Source organism: Chionomys nivalis, chromosome 1, assembly GCF_950005125.1.
Source record: "Chionomys nivalis chromosome 1, mChiNiv1.1, whole genome shotgun sequence".
In the NCBI taxonomy this organism is placed as follows: Eukaryota; Metazoa; Chordata; class Mammalia; order Rodentia; family Cricetidae; genus Chionomys; species Chionomys nivalis.
In genome coordinates, this window is record NC_080086.1 from 74,100,104 (window position 1) to 74,117,365 (window position 17,262).

General features: G+C 38.4%; 1 protein-coding gene across 4 annotated transcripts in view; it reads left to right on the top strand.

Moving 5' to 3' along the window:
* The window catches only part of Ctnna2 (catenin alpha 2), a 1,144,480-nt gene that overhangs the window by 1,076,925 nt on the left and 50,293 nt on the right, over window positions 1–17,262 (top strand). For all 4 annotated transcript variants that reach the window (XM_057766952.1, XM_057766959.1, XM_057766967.1 and 1 more), the window contains 2 exons: window positions 5,597–5,710; window positions 14,193–14,374. In XM_057766952.1, coding sequence (XP_057622935.1) covers window positions 5,597–5,710; window positions 14,193–14,374 — 296 coding nt within the window. The remainder of the gene's footprint in view (window positions 1–5,596; window positions 5,711–14,192; window positions 14,375–17,262) is intronic.

The window sequence follows — 17,262 nt, forward strand, 5'->3', positions numbered from 1 at the left end:
AATATTTATTTTTTGATATATCTAAGGCAACATCAAAGCAACAGATCTGAGTGACTTTCCAAAAACTAGTAGCATCTGAGTGGAAGACAAAATCAAGATCCCTAGAGTCATATCAACATTTTTATTTTAGTGTGTGTGTGTACATATCTGTGTGGTATATATATGCATGTGATTTTGTATCTGGTACACATGCCCATTGATCACAAGTCAGCCACAGCTGTCTTCTTCTATTACTCTTCACTTTATTTTTGGAGACAAAGTCTCTCACTGAACCCAAAGCTTACTATCTTTGCTAGACTAGCTGGGGAGCAAGCCATAGGGATCCTCCTGTCTCCACATCCGTGTGTGGGTTATAGAGTTGTACCACTAAAAGCAGGTTTTTAAAAGTAACATTTTCACTTATTCCTTGAAAATTTCTAAGACACAGAAGGAGATTTTGATTAGATATACCACGACTACATCCTTCCAACTCCTACCCTCCAGGCCCCCCAACATACCTACTTTCAGACTTCATGCTCTACTATTATTGAATACGTCTGCCTTCTGTGGTTGATCTTGTGCAGGTCTTGTGTAGACAGCCACAGTTGCTGTGAGTTCCTATGTGCAAAAGCCCCGCCATTTCCAGAAGACGAACTTTTAGAATATGTTTTCCCATCCTCCAGCTCTTACATTCTTTTGACCCCTTCTTCTTTGATGTTCCCGAACCTTGGATACCCTCATCTGAGGCTTAGAATTCACAGTCATTTATTCTCAGCAGTTGGACCAATTACTATTCTCCAGGTTAACCCCTATAACTGCAAAAATAAACATCTCTGGCTGAGATTGAAAGCACCATCAAGCTATGGATATAAACATAAATATTGAAAATGCATTTTGAGCCGGGCGGTGGTGGCGCACGCCTTTAATCCCAGCACTCGGGAGGCAGAGGCAGGTGGATCTCTGTGAGTTCGAGGCCAGCCTGGTCTACAAGAGCTAGTTCCAGGACAGGCACCAAAAGCTACAGAGAAATCCTGTCTCGAAAAAAAAAAAAAAAAAAAAAAAAAAAAAAAAAGAAGAAGAAGAAGAAAATGCATTTTGATAGGATGACAGTTTGGAGAAACAACAGTAGGTCTGTCTTTAGGGCCTGTAATATCCTTACTCATGGTCTCTGGACCAGATTTTCAATACTAGGCATGAATTCCATCCTGTGAAGCAAGCCTCAAAAGCCATGTATGCCAGACTTCCAAACTCACTCCTGTTTGATTAGCAAACATCTTTTCAACCAAACCATCTCCTCCGATAGCCATTCCCTCAGGCTATTATAGCTTTAATTTCTCCCCTCCCCTTTAATATCGGTTCCTGACTATAGTCATTTACATAAATCTCAGTGTCATTACTGTGCTAGGCAAGGCTTGCCATTGACTCTCTGGTTGTGTAAGTGCCCAGGTCACTGCAGTGTTTGGACACAGTTCTACAGGCCCTGACATATTCTGCTTCCTTCTCTTGCATGAGGTTTTTCATTTTATTTTTTTCTCCCTTTTAAGAAGTAGTGAGAAAAGTGATGGCAATCTTGTCATCTCATCTGCCAGGAGAATTTACCAACTTGCTGCATTTGTTTCACAGTGCCTTCCAGAAGTGAGGATGTTCACAGAAAATCTCCTCTGTCCACAGCAAACACATAACCAGTTATTTAAACCAGGCTCTCTCTCGCCCCCACTTTAACTGACAGAATGCATACTGGGAGCCGCTCTTTCCCATTTCCCTTACATTGCCATGAAACAAAATTGAGCATCTGTAGACGACTGAGTGAATGTTAATGTGGCTGATTTGCCAGAGAGATGGAAAACTAAGATCTTTTTTATGCCCAAAGACAGAAAATCACCAGGCATAGTGCAATACTGGCATGGACAATGCCATTTTATGCCTGTCTGACCAATCTCAAAGCTATATCAGTAACTACACCTGATAAATCAGACTAAAGATGCCAAGGAAATCAGTGTAATGAAAATGGGAACTGAGTCCCAGTGTCATCAGTACTGCTGCTAATCTTGTACCTCCATTGAAAGACCGACTCCTGGGAATTTCTATTGAGAGGCAGAAGAATTTCTCCTACACACGAAGAGACAGTTTGCAGAGGAAAGCTGAGCAGAAGCCTCCCTCTAATCATGTGCAAGACCCACATCACCTCATGAAGGGATCATCGTAGAGTTTGTCATATGCAATAGTCTTAGGAGCATACCTCAAATTGCCTATTTAGAAAATTTCAAGCAAATTTCAAACCTTTTATTCTTTACTCTCCTATCCGCAAAACAATTAAAAAAGAAAAACAACCAACCAAGCAAACATACAAACCAACAAAAACAAATGCTGTCCACCTCAAATAATGTGAAGAAATTTTTGTTAGTTTATATGGCACTAAAAGAAACTATGCTGTCTACCTAGAAGGAGGGGAAGGATTTTATTGGTTGGCTTATAGATTCATTCTTATCTATCTCCAGCACAAGACTTTAATGACATGGCATGATCTTAATCTAACTCTACTCCCTCTATGTCCTTTATAATGTGAGCAAAAAAACAACAAAACACAAAGACCTTTGCAGTTGGGGGTCAGACATACTTGGCTGTTTAGATCCAAATTCGGTTTATTACTAAATCAAAGCCATGGGATGTGTTACTGAAGTTTTTTCTACCTGAAGTTCCTTGGCTATAGATAGGGAATGACTGTCACTTCCTTATGTTGGTATAATCTGAATCAACACCATGAAATAATCATTTAGTCCTTACTATTGTGCAGGAATTGGTATCTTCCATATTAAAAGTTTTTTGTTGAAGCTTGGTGTGGTGGCACAGGACTTTAATGCCAGCACTTGGGAAGCAATGGCAGGTCTCTGAAGTCAAGGCCAGGCTGATCTACATTGTGAGTTGCAGGCCAGCCAGAGCTATATTATGAGACCTGAAACATTTTGGTGAATGAATTAATTTTAAATTCTAAATAATTATGCTGGCAAGCACTTTAAAGATGACTAAATAATCTGTATAAAGTAATATTTGTACACGCGCGCACACACACACACACACACAAACACACAAAGACACACACTCAAAGGTGACCACAGTGAAAGGAACCAGTTTATAGAGAAGGGAGCCAAAACACAGAGATGTCAGATGGCCAGATGACATGCTCAGGACCACTTAGTGGTATATACTCAGGAAAGTTTGAGTGTAATCTTTCTATCTCATATCCTAGTAAGCAAACACAGTATTTGACAGAGTCTAGGCACTGACATAGAGATCATCACTAATTTTGCTTTTTGAGAAAAGACTAACTAGGATGGAGAAAAATGACATTACAGACAAACAGTAGTATAAATTTTGTTGAGAATAATTTCTATCTTAAAATAGACATGGATTTTACACAAGTATACTCTTGCTTGAATTAGAAGTCATCTCATGTTAAAAGTCAAGCTTAGATTTTCTGTTTGTTAGAGGAAATAAATAAATAAAAATTTTATTTTCTCTCTCTAACGAACACATCTCACCACCAACAAACAACACCTATGGTTAAAGAATGGAAAATTATACACAGTAAATGAGCAAGGAAACAAGCAAGTATAGGTATTCAACTTTCTGAGAACATAATTTTTAAAACAAAATCAATCAGAAGAGACATTCATTAAAGGAAAAATTCCCAGAGAAGATATTACTGTTCCAAACATTTATGAATCAAGCACATTGTTACCCAGTTTCTGGAAGAAAATCTTGTCAGAGCTAAAAGTCATGAATTGACCCCAATAATTCATTCTTATCCATAGTCATATCCTCAGATAAAAACTAATTAGAAAAACTCTGAAGATAAATGGCATTATAAATCAAATGTATCTTTCTATAGAACATTCTACCAAAATAATAAAGAATAAACACTTCTTTTATTTCCCCAAATTTTATTTATTTATTTTACATCTTGATTGCAATTTTCCCTCTGTCAATTCCTCAAAGCCCATCGCTCCACACAATCCTCCTCCTTATCTATTAAGAAAAGGGCAGGCATATGGATATCATGGATATCAACAAAACATGATGTGTCAAGTTGTAGTAAGACTAAGCATCTTGCCTTGTACTAAGGCTGGGCAAGGCAACTCAGTATGAAGAATGGGGTCCCAAAAGTCAGTAAAAGAGTCAAACACAGCCCCTGTTCCCACTTTTAGGAGTCCCAGGAGAAGACCAAGCTACTCAACTGTCACATACATTCAGAGAGCTTAGGTCAGTCCCATGCAGGCTTCCTGGTTGTCAGTTTAGTCTCTGTGAGTTCCTATGAATTGTCTTTTGGGGTTTTCCTGTGATGTCTTTGATCCCTCTGGGTCCTACAGTCCTTTCTCCCTCTCTTCAGCAAGATTTCCCTTACTTAACCTAATGTTTGTCTTTGGCTCTTTATGTCTATTTTCACCAGTTTCTGGGTGAAGCCTCTCTGGTGACTATTGGTCTAGGCACTAATCTATGAGTATAGTAGAATAATGTTAGGCACCATTATATTGGTATTATTTCCTACAGTAATGTTTGGTTCTATCCAAGGTCTCTGGGCCATCTAGCCTCTGGGTCCTGGTGCTCCAGGCAGTGACAAGAGTGGGTTCATTCTCATGGCATGGGTCTCAGGCTGGACCAGTTATTGGTTGGCCACTTGCCCAATCTCTGTGCCACCATTACCCCAGCACATCTCATAGTCAGAACAGACTGTAGGCCGAAGGTTTTGGCTAGATTGGTTTCCCAATCTCTCCACTTTAAGTCTTGCCTGATCACAAGAGTTGACCAGTTCAGGCTATCTATCTATCTATCTATCTATCTATCTATCTATCTATCTATCTATCTATCTATCATCTATCTATCATCTGTCTATCTATCTATCTATCTATCTATCTATCTATCTATCTATCATCTATCTATCATCTATCTATCTATCTATATATATATATATATATATATATATATATATATCTCCAATTGCTAGGTGTCTTAACTGGGGTATCTTTGTAGGTTGCTGGGAGTTTCTCTTGCAGTAGATTTCAACATGGCCCCAAATTCTTCCCCTTTCCAGTAATCTCTTCTAGCACTGTCTCTAACCTGGTTCTTCATGTCCCATCTCCATCAACCTCTAGTGTACCCACAAAATCTTTTCTATTCCCCCTTCCCAGGGAAACCTGAGTGTCCTCCTTGGATGGTCCTTGTCACCTAGCCTCTCTGGGTCTGTGAATTGTAGCATAGTTATCCTTTACTTTACAGCTAATACCCACTTACAAGTGAGTACATGCCACATTAATGCTTCTGGATCTATATTACATCACTCAGGATGATTTTTTTTCTAGTTCCTTTTTAGTTGCTTTCAAATTTCATGATGTTATTTTTTTAACAGCTAAGTAAAACTCCATTGTGTAAATGCATACCATTTTCTTTACCCATTTATCACTTGAGGGGTTCCCATGATTTTGAAGATGATACCAATATAGGTAGTCACACTACATGTAAGATGTTAGAAACTCTTTCTTTGGGACTTTTAGACTTTGAAATGAAATGTGTGGGTAAGAGTGAACTAATTCTCTGTCTCTTTTTGTATGTTGTTATTTAGACTCCAGAAGAGCTAGAAGATGATTCTGACTTTGAGCAAGAAGATTATGATGTGCGTAGCCGGACAAGTGTTCAGACTGAGGATGACCAGCTCATTGCTGGGCAGAGTGCACGGGTACGTGGACATTAACCACTTTGGATAACTGCCCAGGGGAGAAACTCACACAAATTGCTGAAGGAAATTTCTGAACTTTAGGTGCTGGGAACCCAGACATCTTTGGTTTGGTAGTTTGGGGTATTCCTTGGGCAGCCTACAGCAATGCACATTGTTCATGATGGTAGCAACCACCACTGTTCCCATTTTCTTTTAACCCTCCCCATCCTCTATCCACTAGATGTAGCAGCTGCATCTAAGTACTACATATTCTAACATGTAAAGGGGATTTTATTTGGCTTGAGGGTAATAATTTGATAGACAGGGACCATTTATCGCTTAAATTTTGAATTACATCTGCCATAATTCTGAGTAAAATCTCCAAGTTCAGAAATAGCACAAGAGGTAACAGTAAATGGAAAATTAAAGTACGCCTTTGTTACTGGCTTGATATTTGCTACTTAGTTTTGGGTAGAGTTGATAGGAAAGATCATGTTGACTCAAGGGTATTGGGAAAAGAGAAATCTTTGTTTTTCCCTAATGCTTATCTGTTTCCAGGGCCAAGTCTTTTCTTAAATGATAGATAGAAGTTACACAATGTTTATGAGTTTTGAGTTTTAGGGATGAATTAAGCAATACAATATAACAGATTTGTTAAACAGATGAACACTTGGTGGCCTGGATCACAGCACAAGTAGTATAATGAACATCCCACAGCTGCGCCAACAATGGAAATTGTGAAAGGAAAGTAGAAAACAACAAATTAAGAGAGTAAAATAAAAAGGACTAAAATAAAAAGAAAATGTGTTCCAAATGACTATACCTAAAACCCACTTTAACTTTTGTACTATAAACCTTGGTATCTTTGTTCTAGAGGCAAATGAATGAAAAAAATACGGATGCAAATTGATAGAGACACAGGGGTAAAAATTCAGATACTACAGGCACAATGGCATATGGTACAGTAGCACACAAATTTATTTTTGAGAAGAAGAGAAAAGAATTGTTAGTTCAAGACTAATCCTGGCCAAATAGTAAAGACCTTATGCTTATAGCCAGGTACTGAGGGTGTTGCTTACTAGTAGAATGCTTGCCTAGCATACACAAGGACTTAACTGACCTGGGGAACAGAAAGTATAGTATCTCTGATTTCACAAACTTTGGTTTTGATCTATAAAAGCAAATGATAGTAGCACTCTGAGAGATATGTGTTGCTTGAATTCTCTGACATTCAGACATATTTTTGTCAAATGTTACCCATAGGCTTCCTTGGCAGCATTCTTTTGAGGATGACTTGATCTATATAGAATAATAGTACAACATTTGCCTTATAGTAAATGCTCAATAAAAGTTCGACTCTAATCATTATTCTTCTTTGGAAAAGAAGGCCTCTTTTGAACAGAGTACAGTGACATCTAATAGTTTGAAAGAGCATAGAATCTCCATTGAAAACTCCCCAAATATTCTTCAATCTTGCCTAAAACATCAAGACTTGGGAAGGTCATTAAGCCAGAATCTTTTGCCTGTTGGCATACCACCAAACTAATTAATCTAGCCAATTCATCTTTAAAATTAAGTAAAACCAGCATTTTCATGTCAATGACAAAGGACAAGTTTGAGTAATTCATCCAAACATTAATCAATTCTGAGTTAATTTTATTGACTGACTCTAGCCCTGGTTCCACTGATTTGTGTTCCCAAAGAATAAGATACATTATACAAGCTTTATCTTGCTTTGCGATTGCCATCTTGTGAAGATGGCCTGAATAGTCTACATTTAATGAGATTAGGTTTCACGTATTTTTCTCTTTCACACATTATTTTTATGTTGTGCATCAAGTCAGTGATGATGATAAAAACAAAATTTAAATGGTTCCTCTTGATCATTATTTTTTCACTCTGGTGTCTATTTTCAGAGTGAAATATGATCAGGGTCTATGAGAGTTAAGGACCAGGTTGTCTTATTTGCTACTTGCTAATTTGTCTTGGAGGTCCATCCCATGTTATGGATTAACTTGCAGCCAACAATTCAAATTCTCTTGTTAGCGTCAATAAGGGATATAGAATTATGGCTACTAAGTTGAGAATAAGAGGGCATATCAAATAGCTAAGGTAAGAGATGGTTGAACTTTGGACCACCAGTGTTTGACAAGCTGCTAAGAACTGTGAAGGAAGTCAACTTTGTGTTTGACACAGGTGTTAGGTCTTCCAAGTAGACAGTCTTTACTGATAATGGCCTTATTTTTTTATTTTTATTCAGGAAAATATTCCTCTCTGAAAAGGGCAAGGAAAAGAATGTTAAACCGGAAAATTAACTTTTAGCACCTTCTTCCAACATTCCTCTTAAATGTCAGAGAGAGGATCTTATTTCTCTTATAGGGCACTTTCTGATGCTTTTGTTCAATGTTTACATGGCTATGAGTATATGGACTGGCACATATACTCAGTGTGCATATCAGAGGAGGACATCACACATTGTGTTCTATCCGTCTCCACCTTATTCTCTTGACACCATCTCTGTTACTGAAAAGAGGTTTCTCTGTTTCCCCATCTCTTTCCAACCTTCAATTTCCATCCCCTGTTTCTGCCCAGGTACTGAGGTTTGGGGAATTATGTGGTCATGTCTGACATTTTATGTTGGTTTGGTATACATGGATTCAGGTTCTCGTGTTTGTGCCATGAGTATTCTTAACCACTGTACAGTCTCCCAGGATTTTGTCTGTAACACTTTGAAGGGAAGTAGAAGGAATAATGGGATTGGATATGACAATCTACTCATACATAGAGGCTATCTTACAGTATAGTCTTAGACATAGCACCTTACACTTTTACAAAAATATTTTAGGTATATGCATGTTTTGACTTCTTATGTCTGTGCACCATGAGCATAACTGATTCCTGTGGAAGTCAGGGAAGGTTATCTCTGGAATTTAGTTACAGATAGTTGTGTATGGCCAGATGGGTGCCAGGAATTGAACCCAGAGCCTCCAGAAGAGATGACTCATCACTTCAACCCTTGACGTGACATCTTAAATCTGTTTCTTCATATGTTGCCATAGTGTAAGTAGGTCAACAGCAATTCTCTGGCTCTTAACCTTAGTGATAGAATTTATTCCTTTGAGGGTGTGCAGAACTGACTGTTAAATATGAGTTCTGAATACTCAGGTAACTTTGCTAACTCTCTTTTGCATGCCTAATTTCCAGTGTGCTAGTGCCTGAGCAGGTGTGAACTCCACTCCTCATGTCAGTTTCTGTCCTAATTCCCCCTAAGATGCTGCAGGAAAATATGTACGATGAATAATAAAAACCCAGAGACAGATATTGGGGTTCAATCTGAAAACCAAAAAAGCAAAGCAGCCAAGCCACTAGAAAAGTCTTACCTCAACCAAGGCTGGACAACCACAGACTAAGCAGACTGAGCAGTCTAAGTCTAAGAAGGCTAAGCAGACTAGGCTGATTAAACAGACTAGGCAATCACAGCCTCTCTCTCCTTCCATTTTGTCTTCCCTCAAGTGATGGGATTAAAGGTGTGTGACGCCCTATTTTTAGTATTAAATGTGTGACCTCCCACTACCTGGATTCTTTTCTGCATTGATCTTGTGTAGTCCAGGGTTGCCTTGAACTCCCAGAGATCCATCTGCCTCTATCTCCTAAATCCTGAGATTAAAGGTATGTGTCACCATTGCCTGACCTCTAGTGATTTACCTTTGCCTTTGAGATCTCTAGGAAAGCCGTATTTATTAAAACATAAATAAAATATCACTATAAAGACACCTGACAGAAAGCAACTTGGAGGAAGGAAAGGTTTCTTTTAGCTCAGTATTCTATACAGTCCAATCTTTGTATGTTAGTTAAGGCAGGAAAGTGAAGCAGTTAGTCACATCCACAGGCAAGAGCAGAGAGAAAATCAGTATGTGCATGTTTAGTGACCACTAACTTTCCATACTTCTCTACAGTCCAGGTTCCAAAACCAGGGTTATGGTGCTGCCCACTTTGAGGCTGGGCACTGACATCTCAATGGACAGATACAATGTGACATGCCTACAGACCTCAATGAGAGGAATATCTGTTTTCCAATCCAAACAGAAAGAATGGAGGTCAAAGTACCCAACTGTTTAACTATTTACATTTATTAGCCAGCTTCAAAGTCAAGTGCGAAGAAATATCCCCTTGAGTTTTCACCCTTTTTATAAATTTTCTTGCCCTTAAATCCCTTGTAATAAATCCTGCTTTTTGCCTCGGAAAATGATTCTTGCCAGTTCGGGGACCCTTGCATTTCAAAGGTGGACCCTGGGACACGTACCTGAAGATTTATATTGAAGAAGAGTTTTAATCCCTTTGAATGGCTGCTATTTGTAATAGTGACATGCACTTTGAACTCAATAGGAAGAATTTATTAATCATAAAAAGTAAATAATTTGCTTTCCAGAGCAAAGGCAGGGAACCTAGGACAAAGGCTTGAGTTCTTGTGGATTTTGGTCTCTGATGTTCCCAGATTGGAACCCAAATCAGCCTGGGTAGAGCCAGGGAACTGTATATGCCACGTATAAATCAAGGCTACAGAAACTAGCAGAACTTCTGGAGATCTCATCACCGGGACAGGAAACAGATTTGTCTCCTTTCCCCTGGCCATGCAAATAATTTTTCTCATGTTGCCTTAGTTTGAAGGAATGAACAATTATATGTTATATATGTCACATTGAATTTGATTTTAATGTAGCCAGCCTTCTATTTCTTTTCTACTTAGAATGACTTTAATGTGTTAACATTTCAAACTGCTGAGTTACATTGATAAGACCTAATTAAAACTCATGTGTTGCATTTTAATTTGATTAACTTGCAAATTTTGCAGTTGTGATCTACTGTTTATAGATAACCTTTTTTTAAATTCCAGTTTCAGAAAAGGTCAATAATGAATTTTTAAAAGCCAAGAGCATTTTAAGAATATTCAAGAAAAGCCTTGAGCTCATCGACATCCACAGGGCACCAGAGGCAAATGTAATGACACTTGAACTCCAGTCGCACCCCATTAAGTGCATTCTGCAGATTGAGCACCCCTGCAGCAGGGGCCAGTCTTTCCTCTGAAAGGTGTCATCAGAAAATGCCTGTCATTTCTGATGACCTCTCTAGAGTGGCATTGATGCCTTGGGCAGGAAGATGCTTAAACCATCTGTCAGAGGCCACTGAGCTTCTGTTCCGAGCTGGAAGTCAAGGGCGCTAGTTTTGGGAAGCACTTCTAAGAATCAGAAGTAGGGCAGTAATGCAAATTAAAGAACAAGGGGCTGGAGGGTTATAGAGATGGTTAATCAATTAAGAAGACTTGCTATTCTTCCAGAGGACTTGAGTTCAGTTGCCCACACTCATGCTGGATGCCTATAAGCTACTGTAACTCTAGATTCAGAGGGATCCAATACCTTTCCTGACCTCTGTAGGAACTTCTCCGTAGTTGTATAAAACTGCACACACACACACACACACACACACACACACAAATAATTAAAAGTAAAATAAAATAAAATGTTTACAAAAATTAGAGAGTGTAGGTATGGTGCACCTACTTTCAGTCCCGGTACTGGGGAGACAGAAGCAGTGTTCTTTGTGAATTCAGGAAGCAGTGTTCTTTGTGAATTCAGGACCAATCTAGTCTTTATAGTGAGTTTCAGGCTAACCAGGCCTATATAGTGAGATCCTGTCTTAAAGAGAAAAAAGAAAAAAAAAAAAGCAAACAAAGATTAGAAAGAAAATCAAGGTCATTGATATTTAAATGGTAATTTAAGCAAAGAAGATCCAAATGCTATAGTTGACAGGAAAGTGTCCACCCTCCAATGCAAACATTCACAGTTATGTGAATGAAAGTATATGTATATTATTTCTCATGTGGGTCATGAGAATGAATGGACAGTCTGCTGTCTGCTAGTGGTCCAACTGTTTTTGTTGTTGTTGTTGTTGTTGTTTGTTTTTTGTATTTTTAATAGAGAGAGGCAGCCAGTGAACAAACTTAATAATGGTCCCCTAGGATTAGTGCTGTCTAAATAAAACATGAATATCTCTTTTGTGTGAAGAAGCCAGGTGAATCAAGAAGATAGGAGTACTTCAGATTAAAAATGCGTATTTAATGTCTATTAGTTGAAGCCAAGTGAGAAATCCCGGACCTTCTTTTTAACATGGAACTACAAATAAAGTTTATGAAGGCTCTTTGTATATTATGAATCTTGGTAAAGTTTATGGAAATACTTTAAAATATTTCCAAACATAGCATGTTAAATATTTTAACTAGCATATTTCTATCAGTCTTGTTTCTACTTTATGCGAACATACAGACCCATACTATATGAGGTTCATGTGAACATGCATAAAAGTCTACATATGTAAACCCTTCCTCTCTAAAATTTTATGGAAGTTTAGTAGGCATGACTCTGTTAGAAGGTACATTGTCCAGGTTCCCATGAGTCCAAGCTAACATTTCTCTGGCCCATGAAACTCTATCATAAGGGTATATGACTTGGTAGGCAGAACTGGACTTTCAACTGCCTTTTCTCCACTGGGCTGAGGTCTTCATACAATTTGTGTATGGTTGTAAGGTGATGTCGTTGTACACAGTAGTGAAAAATGTTTTTGGCTCACCGCCTTGGTTTGATTTCTCATTCTCCAAATTACAAATTTGGACCAATCTAATTCAGGGAATTGTTCAGTTGAGACTCTAGGCTGTATCAATTGGGCAGATGGAGCTAACAGGGGCGACTTCCTTTTGCTTCTTTTTGTGGACTAAACAAACACGCATTTAGAACACCTTCATTTACTCACTTAACAAACATTAGATTCCCCACTTACACAGCCTTTATCTCTTTTGAGAACACATGGATAACAGAACTATAGGAGAAGCTGAAGAACCATCCAAAGACCATGTCTGTCAAATCTTCTGCAGGTGGCCATGGGCAAACATTTCACTTGGAACATAGTATAAAAATGATGTTTAATCAACAAGTTTGATTCTAACTTCTAGTATGATTGGGCATCATGTAAACCTTGGTAGTTATAGCCTGTAAATCACTCATGAATATTTAAATGATCAATTACCCGATCCTTGCTTATAGAAGAAATTCAGGATAGATAGCTGAGAGATGTAAACCACAGTATGTTTTATTTATCTGATTAATACATTCCCATGTATCAAGGCTGTTTCTGTACAAATATCTTATATTGTTGATCAGTGACATTGAACATATGGCAAACAACACTAATGCATGACTCAACACAGCTATCTAGCTCTTGTATTTTTTTTTCAGAGAAAAATAATAGCCTTTTTTCCTTAGGGATACTTAGCACCATGCTTAGTGGTGTCACCACTGAGAGCAGCGCATCGATATGAAAAGTGTAGCACAAGTAGACTGACCCTTGTTTACAGTTAGAGAGATGATTGAAGGCAGAGGATGACTTTGTTCAGCATCATCTGGGAATGCACACATTGGTGACTCAGAGTTTTCTGCTTCTTGCATCATTTGCAAGTGACTGGAGAAGTGTTTCAAGTATTGATTTGGGGTTTACAAATATATTTAGAAGAATCAGGAAATTTGCAAATGAAGAGTGTGAAAAGTAAGAAGACTCCTCTTTTTTTCCTACATTCCCTTACCCAGCAATTTCTGCAATTCAACCTTTGCTTCCTAATCTCATTCAGCCTCAACAGCCCCAATCTCTGAAAATCTTAGAGCCCAAATGCTCTGACACTTGAAACACTATGTATTATGTTAAATATAAACATTTTTAAAAATATTTCCTCAGTATCTTGGAGTTTTCCATTAGGGACATTCTCCCTAGTCTAAATGTTTTCTGTATAGGCATCTTAGAAAGGGGAGAGAAATCTGAACTTCCAATTCAATGCCATCATATATTCAAAGGCTCTACAAAGAGCCATGATCATCCAGGAAGATGGGGGAAGAAGAAATAAAGGATGCCATCCACTAAATTTCTTAATAAGGGAATAGTTATCTTATTTGTGTCAGTTTCCTATTGATACTTTCATTTTTACTCAAAGAAAGTCTTTTCACGGCACACTAGTTGGATGCTCAAATATTGTTTAAAATTTCTCTTCTTCCCAGCAACAGAAGGATTTTTTCCCTTTCCTCTCTGAATAGCTTCCAGCATTGAAAGAGGTACATTCTTTCATCTGGTAAAAGTTTCCTGAGACCAAATATAAAAATTGTTAAGAATAGACTCTTTTGAACAAGTGTATGCCATCAAAGAGACAGGGATGCTCTGCTACTGTCAATGTGTCTGCACTTGGATCTCTCCGTATCATTTATATAAGGGGGGGGGGACTGGAGGACCTGGCCAGCCTGTCCTCTTGTCTTGGTTGCAATAGAGAAGACACACATCTTCTAGAATGATGAGGCATCATATAAACCTTGGCAGTCTGAGTGTGCCATCCAATTGGAGCAGAGTGAACATGTAGTTTTTAATTCCTTCAACACCATTAGTCATGCTTCTCCCCCTGTAACCCACACAGGCCATCATGGCGCAACTACCACAGGAGGAGAAAGCAAAAATAGCTGAGCAGGTGGAGATTTTCCACCAAGAAAAAAGCAAGCTGGATGCTGAAGTGGCCAAGTGGGATGACAGCGGCAATGACATCATTGTGCTGGCCAAGCAGATGTGTATGATCATGATGGAGATGACAGACTTCACAAGGTGAGGCCCAGAGGTAGGGAGATGGCCATGTTCTTGCTAAACCCACATGTGTAGCACTGGCTATTCACAGGAAAGCCTGTTGAAATAGTAAAGTGCTATAACAAAGAAAGGTGAAGCTCTTAGTAATTTACACTTACAAGTCAAGATGTTTACCTGTGGAAGGGAGTGGATTCATTTCTGCTTATAATTACGATTGCTTTAGTTATCTATTATAAGGCACTCATAAAAACAAACCCCCAAGGGTTGAATAACTCATCTGTGTTCTGTACTGGTTTTAAATACGTTTAAGTACTATTCTGAAGAAAAAATGAATGTTTTGTTAATTTCCTGTTGAAAAAATATGTGCATGTTTCTGTGTGCATTTGTTTGTTCCATGTGTTCTAACAAAACATGACTTAGCACTGCTTTTGGCTCCCATCTCACCCTACTATACCAGGAGTTATGTACGACAGATGAAGATGACAAAACTCTTACAGGGAAATTGTGAACATTTTTCTTTTCTATCTGAGCAGACCTTCTCATAGATCGGAAAGGAGCCAACATTCTGACAGGAGCCTTTGCTTCACCACAACTCGTGGGTGCTTGTGTCATTCCCTTTGGTGTCTTCCTAAGAGGGCAATGACAACTGTCTCTGCCCTTCTGAGCTACATAAAGGGCAATCAGATGCAGAAAAAAAATCATAGGGGAAAGGGCCCTTCATTCTGAAGGAGAAGATGAAGTGGTGTGGAGCAAGTCCTTAACATTGTTTGCAAGAGGGTAGCATAGCATTCACAAACTTCTCAGGAGAGGATTTACCCCAAATGCATGATGCAAGTAGGAACTATCTTGACAAACACAAAGCATCTGGCAGGCCCGTTCACAGTTCTTTTCCAAATGCTGTGTTTGTGTTTTGTTTGTTTATAATGTGTGCGTACAAGTAGAGGCGCATGTGTTATGGCATGTGTGTGTAAGTCAGAGTCCATCTTCAGGTACTCAACGTCACTTCCACCCTCTCTCTTGCTGTGTGCTCCCCATTTGATAACCTACGGGATTGGATGGATCCACTTGTTTCTGCCTGCCTCTAGCCATGGGCATATTAACTGAGATTACAGATGCACCTTCTGCACCTGGCATTACAAGGGTAGCTTCTTGGTGATCTGAACCCCTGTATTCAACTTTGTACAACAAGTGTTTTATTTACTGAACCATCTCCATAGGTCCAGATTTAATTTCTGATTTTTAGTTTTCCTGTGAAAATTCTGTAACTTTAGTTTATTGTAACTGATACATCATTAGAGTAGAATATGAATCAAAATTAATGCTACATCATAAGCTAGTATTGTGCCACAGCATATGCATATATACATATACAGATGCACATATATATATATATATTAAAAAGAAAATTAATAGACCACTCATTTAAGTTTATTTTTATTATATGTAAAGATGTTTTATGGCTGAGTATTTTGTCATAAAATCATGCAAGACATAGCAATGTCAGATTATCACCTAGGGGGTGAGAACATTTTTAATAATTGTTGACTGCTTCTTATAAGGAAAGGCAAGAATTGATTATAGGTTTTAATAAAATACAGAACATGGCTATGTCATCCCCTTTACCCTTTACCTCGGGCAAATATGTACTAACGACATTACTTGGCTCCTTTTCCAAATCTTTCAAAATTGTTTTTGATTCTAGCAAAATGATTTCAGTGTTAGGACTGTGACCTTCGAGAGCTTTAAATGTCATCATATTCATTCAAAGTTCAAGTTTGTACATTTAGTTAGTCTCCTTCAGCTTCACAAACGTATTTCTAAAACACAAAATAATATCAGGGGGGAAAGTCCGAGCCATTATTTAAGTCCGGATTGCCTACAAATCAGACGGTGGTGGCAGCCTCAGTCATTGCTTCCTAAGGCCCACGATGACTTCATTTGCTTGCTTTCAACATTTTATTAGTATTTTATCTGATGGATATTATGCAACCCATTAATAACATCAGTGGAACAAATAATCTCATTAGTTTGAAGTGAATAATGAATCCAGTCAGGTTGCTAGTTTAGATCAGGAGAACATTTTGTAATTTGCATTATATATAAGTGTGGTCAAGGAAGATAAATATATTTCAGAGGGTTCTATCCAATGATGTTGAATAACACAGGCTCTTTATTAGTCAAAGCATCATTTTAAAACTGAAAAGAAAGCTGGTTCAATTTCCTACAGAATTCATGTAAGAATTTTTTTGTGCTGATCTGAATAATGAACTGTCCAGCCTGTTACAGGTTATCATTTTTCCTAATACCTGATGATCTCTCCCTTGCTTGCTCTCTCTCTCTCTCTCTCTCTCTCTCTCTCTCTCTCTCTCTCTCTCTCACCACACACATACACACACACACACAGCTGCACACACGCATGCATGTGCACATGCATTTGTGGGCATGCATGTGTACACATGTGCGAGTGTGTGTGTAGCTAATGAAAACAAAACAATGGGAAGGTATAAACTGACAGTGCAGCCCAGGAGGCTGAGGCTTGCTCGCCTTGCCATCTGTGCATTCTCATTGTGAGCAAAGTAGCACTTGACTCTGTCTTTCTTAATGGCCTCTCACCTAAGTTTACTGCATTCAGTCTTGTTTATTATTATTACTGAAATTGCATTTTCTACTTCAAGAAGGAGTAATTGTAGTTTTATACAGCTAAACATTCCTAAGTACCACTTCCTATTATTTAAAGTTTATGTAGAGTTGATTAGAAACCGTAGCCTGACTCCTCTATTCAAGTGTTTATAGGGCCTGTAGGTCTCACAGTCACCATTAATTTATTATTGTGCTCTATTATTCATGTCACTGCATATTCATTAACTGGATTCCCACATCTCCATGAGTCCACTCAGTTATTCAAATGG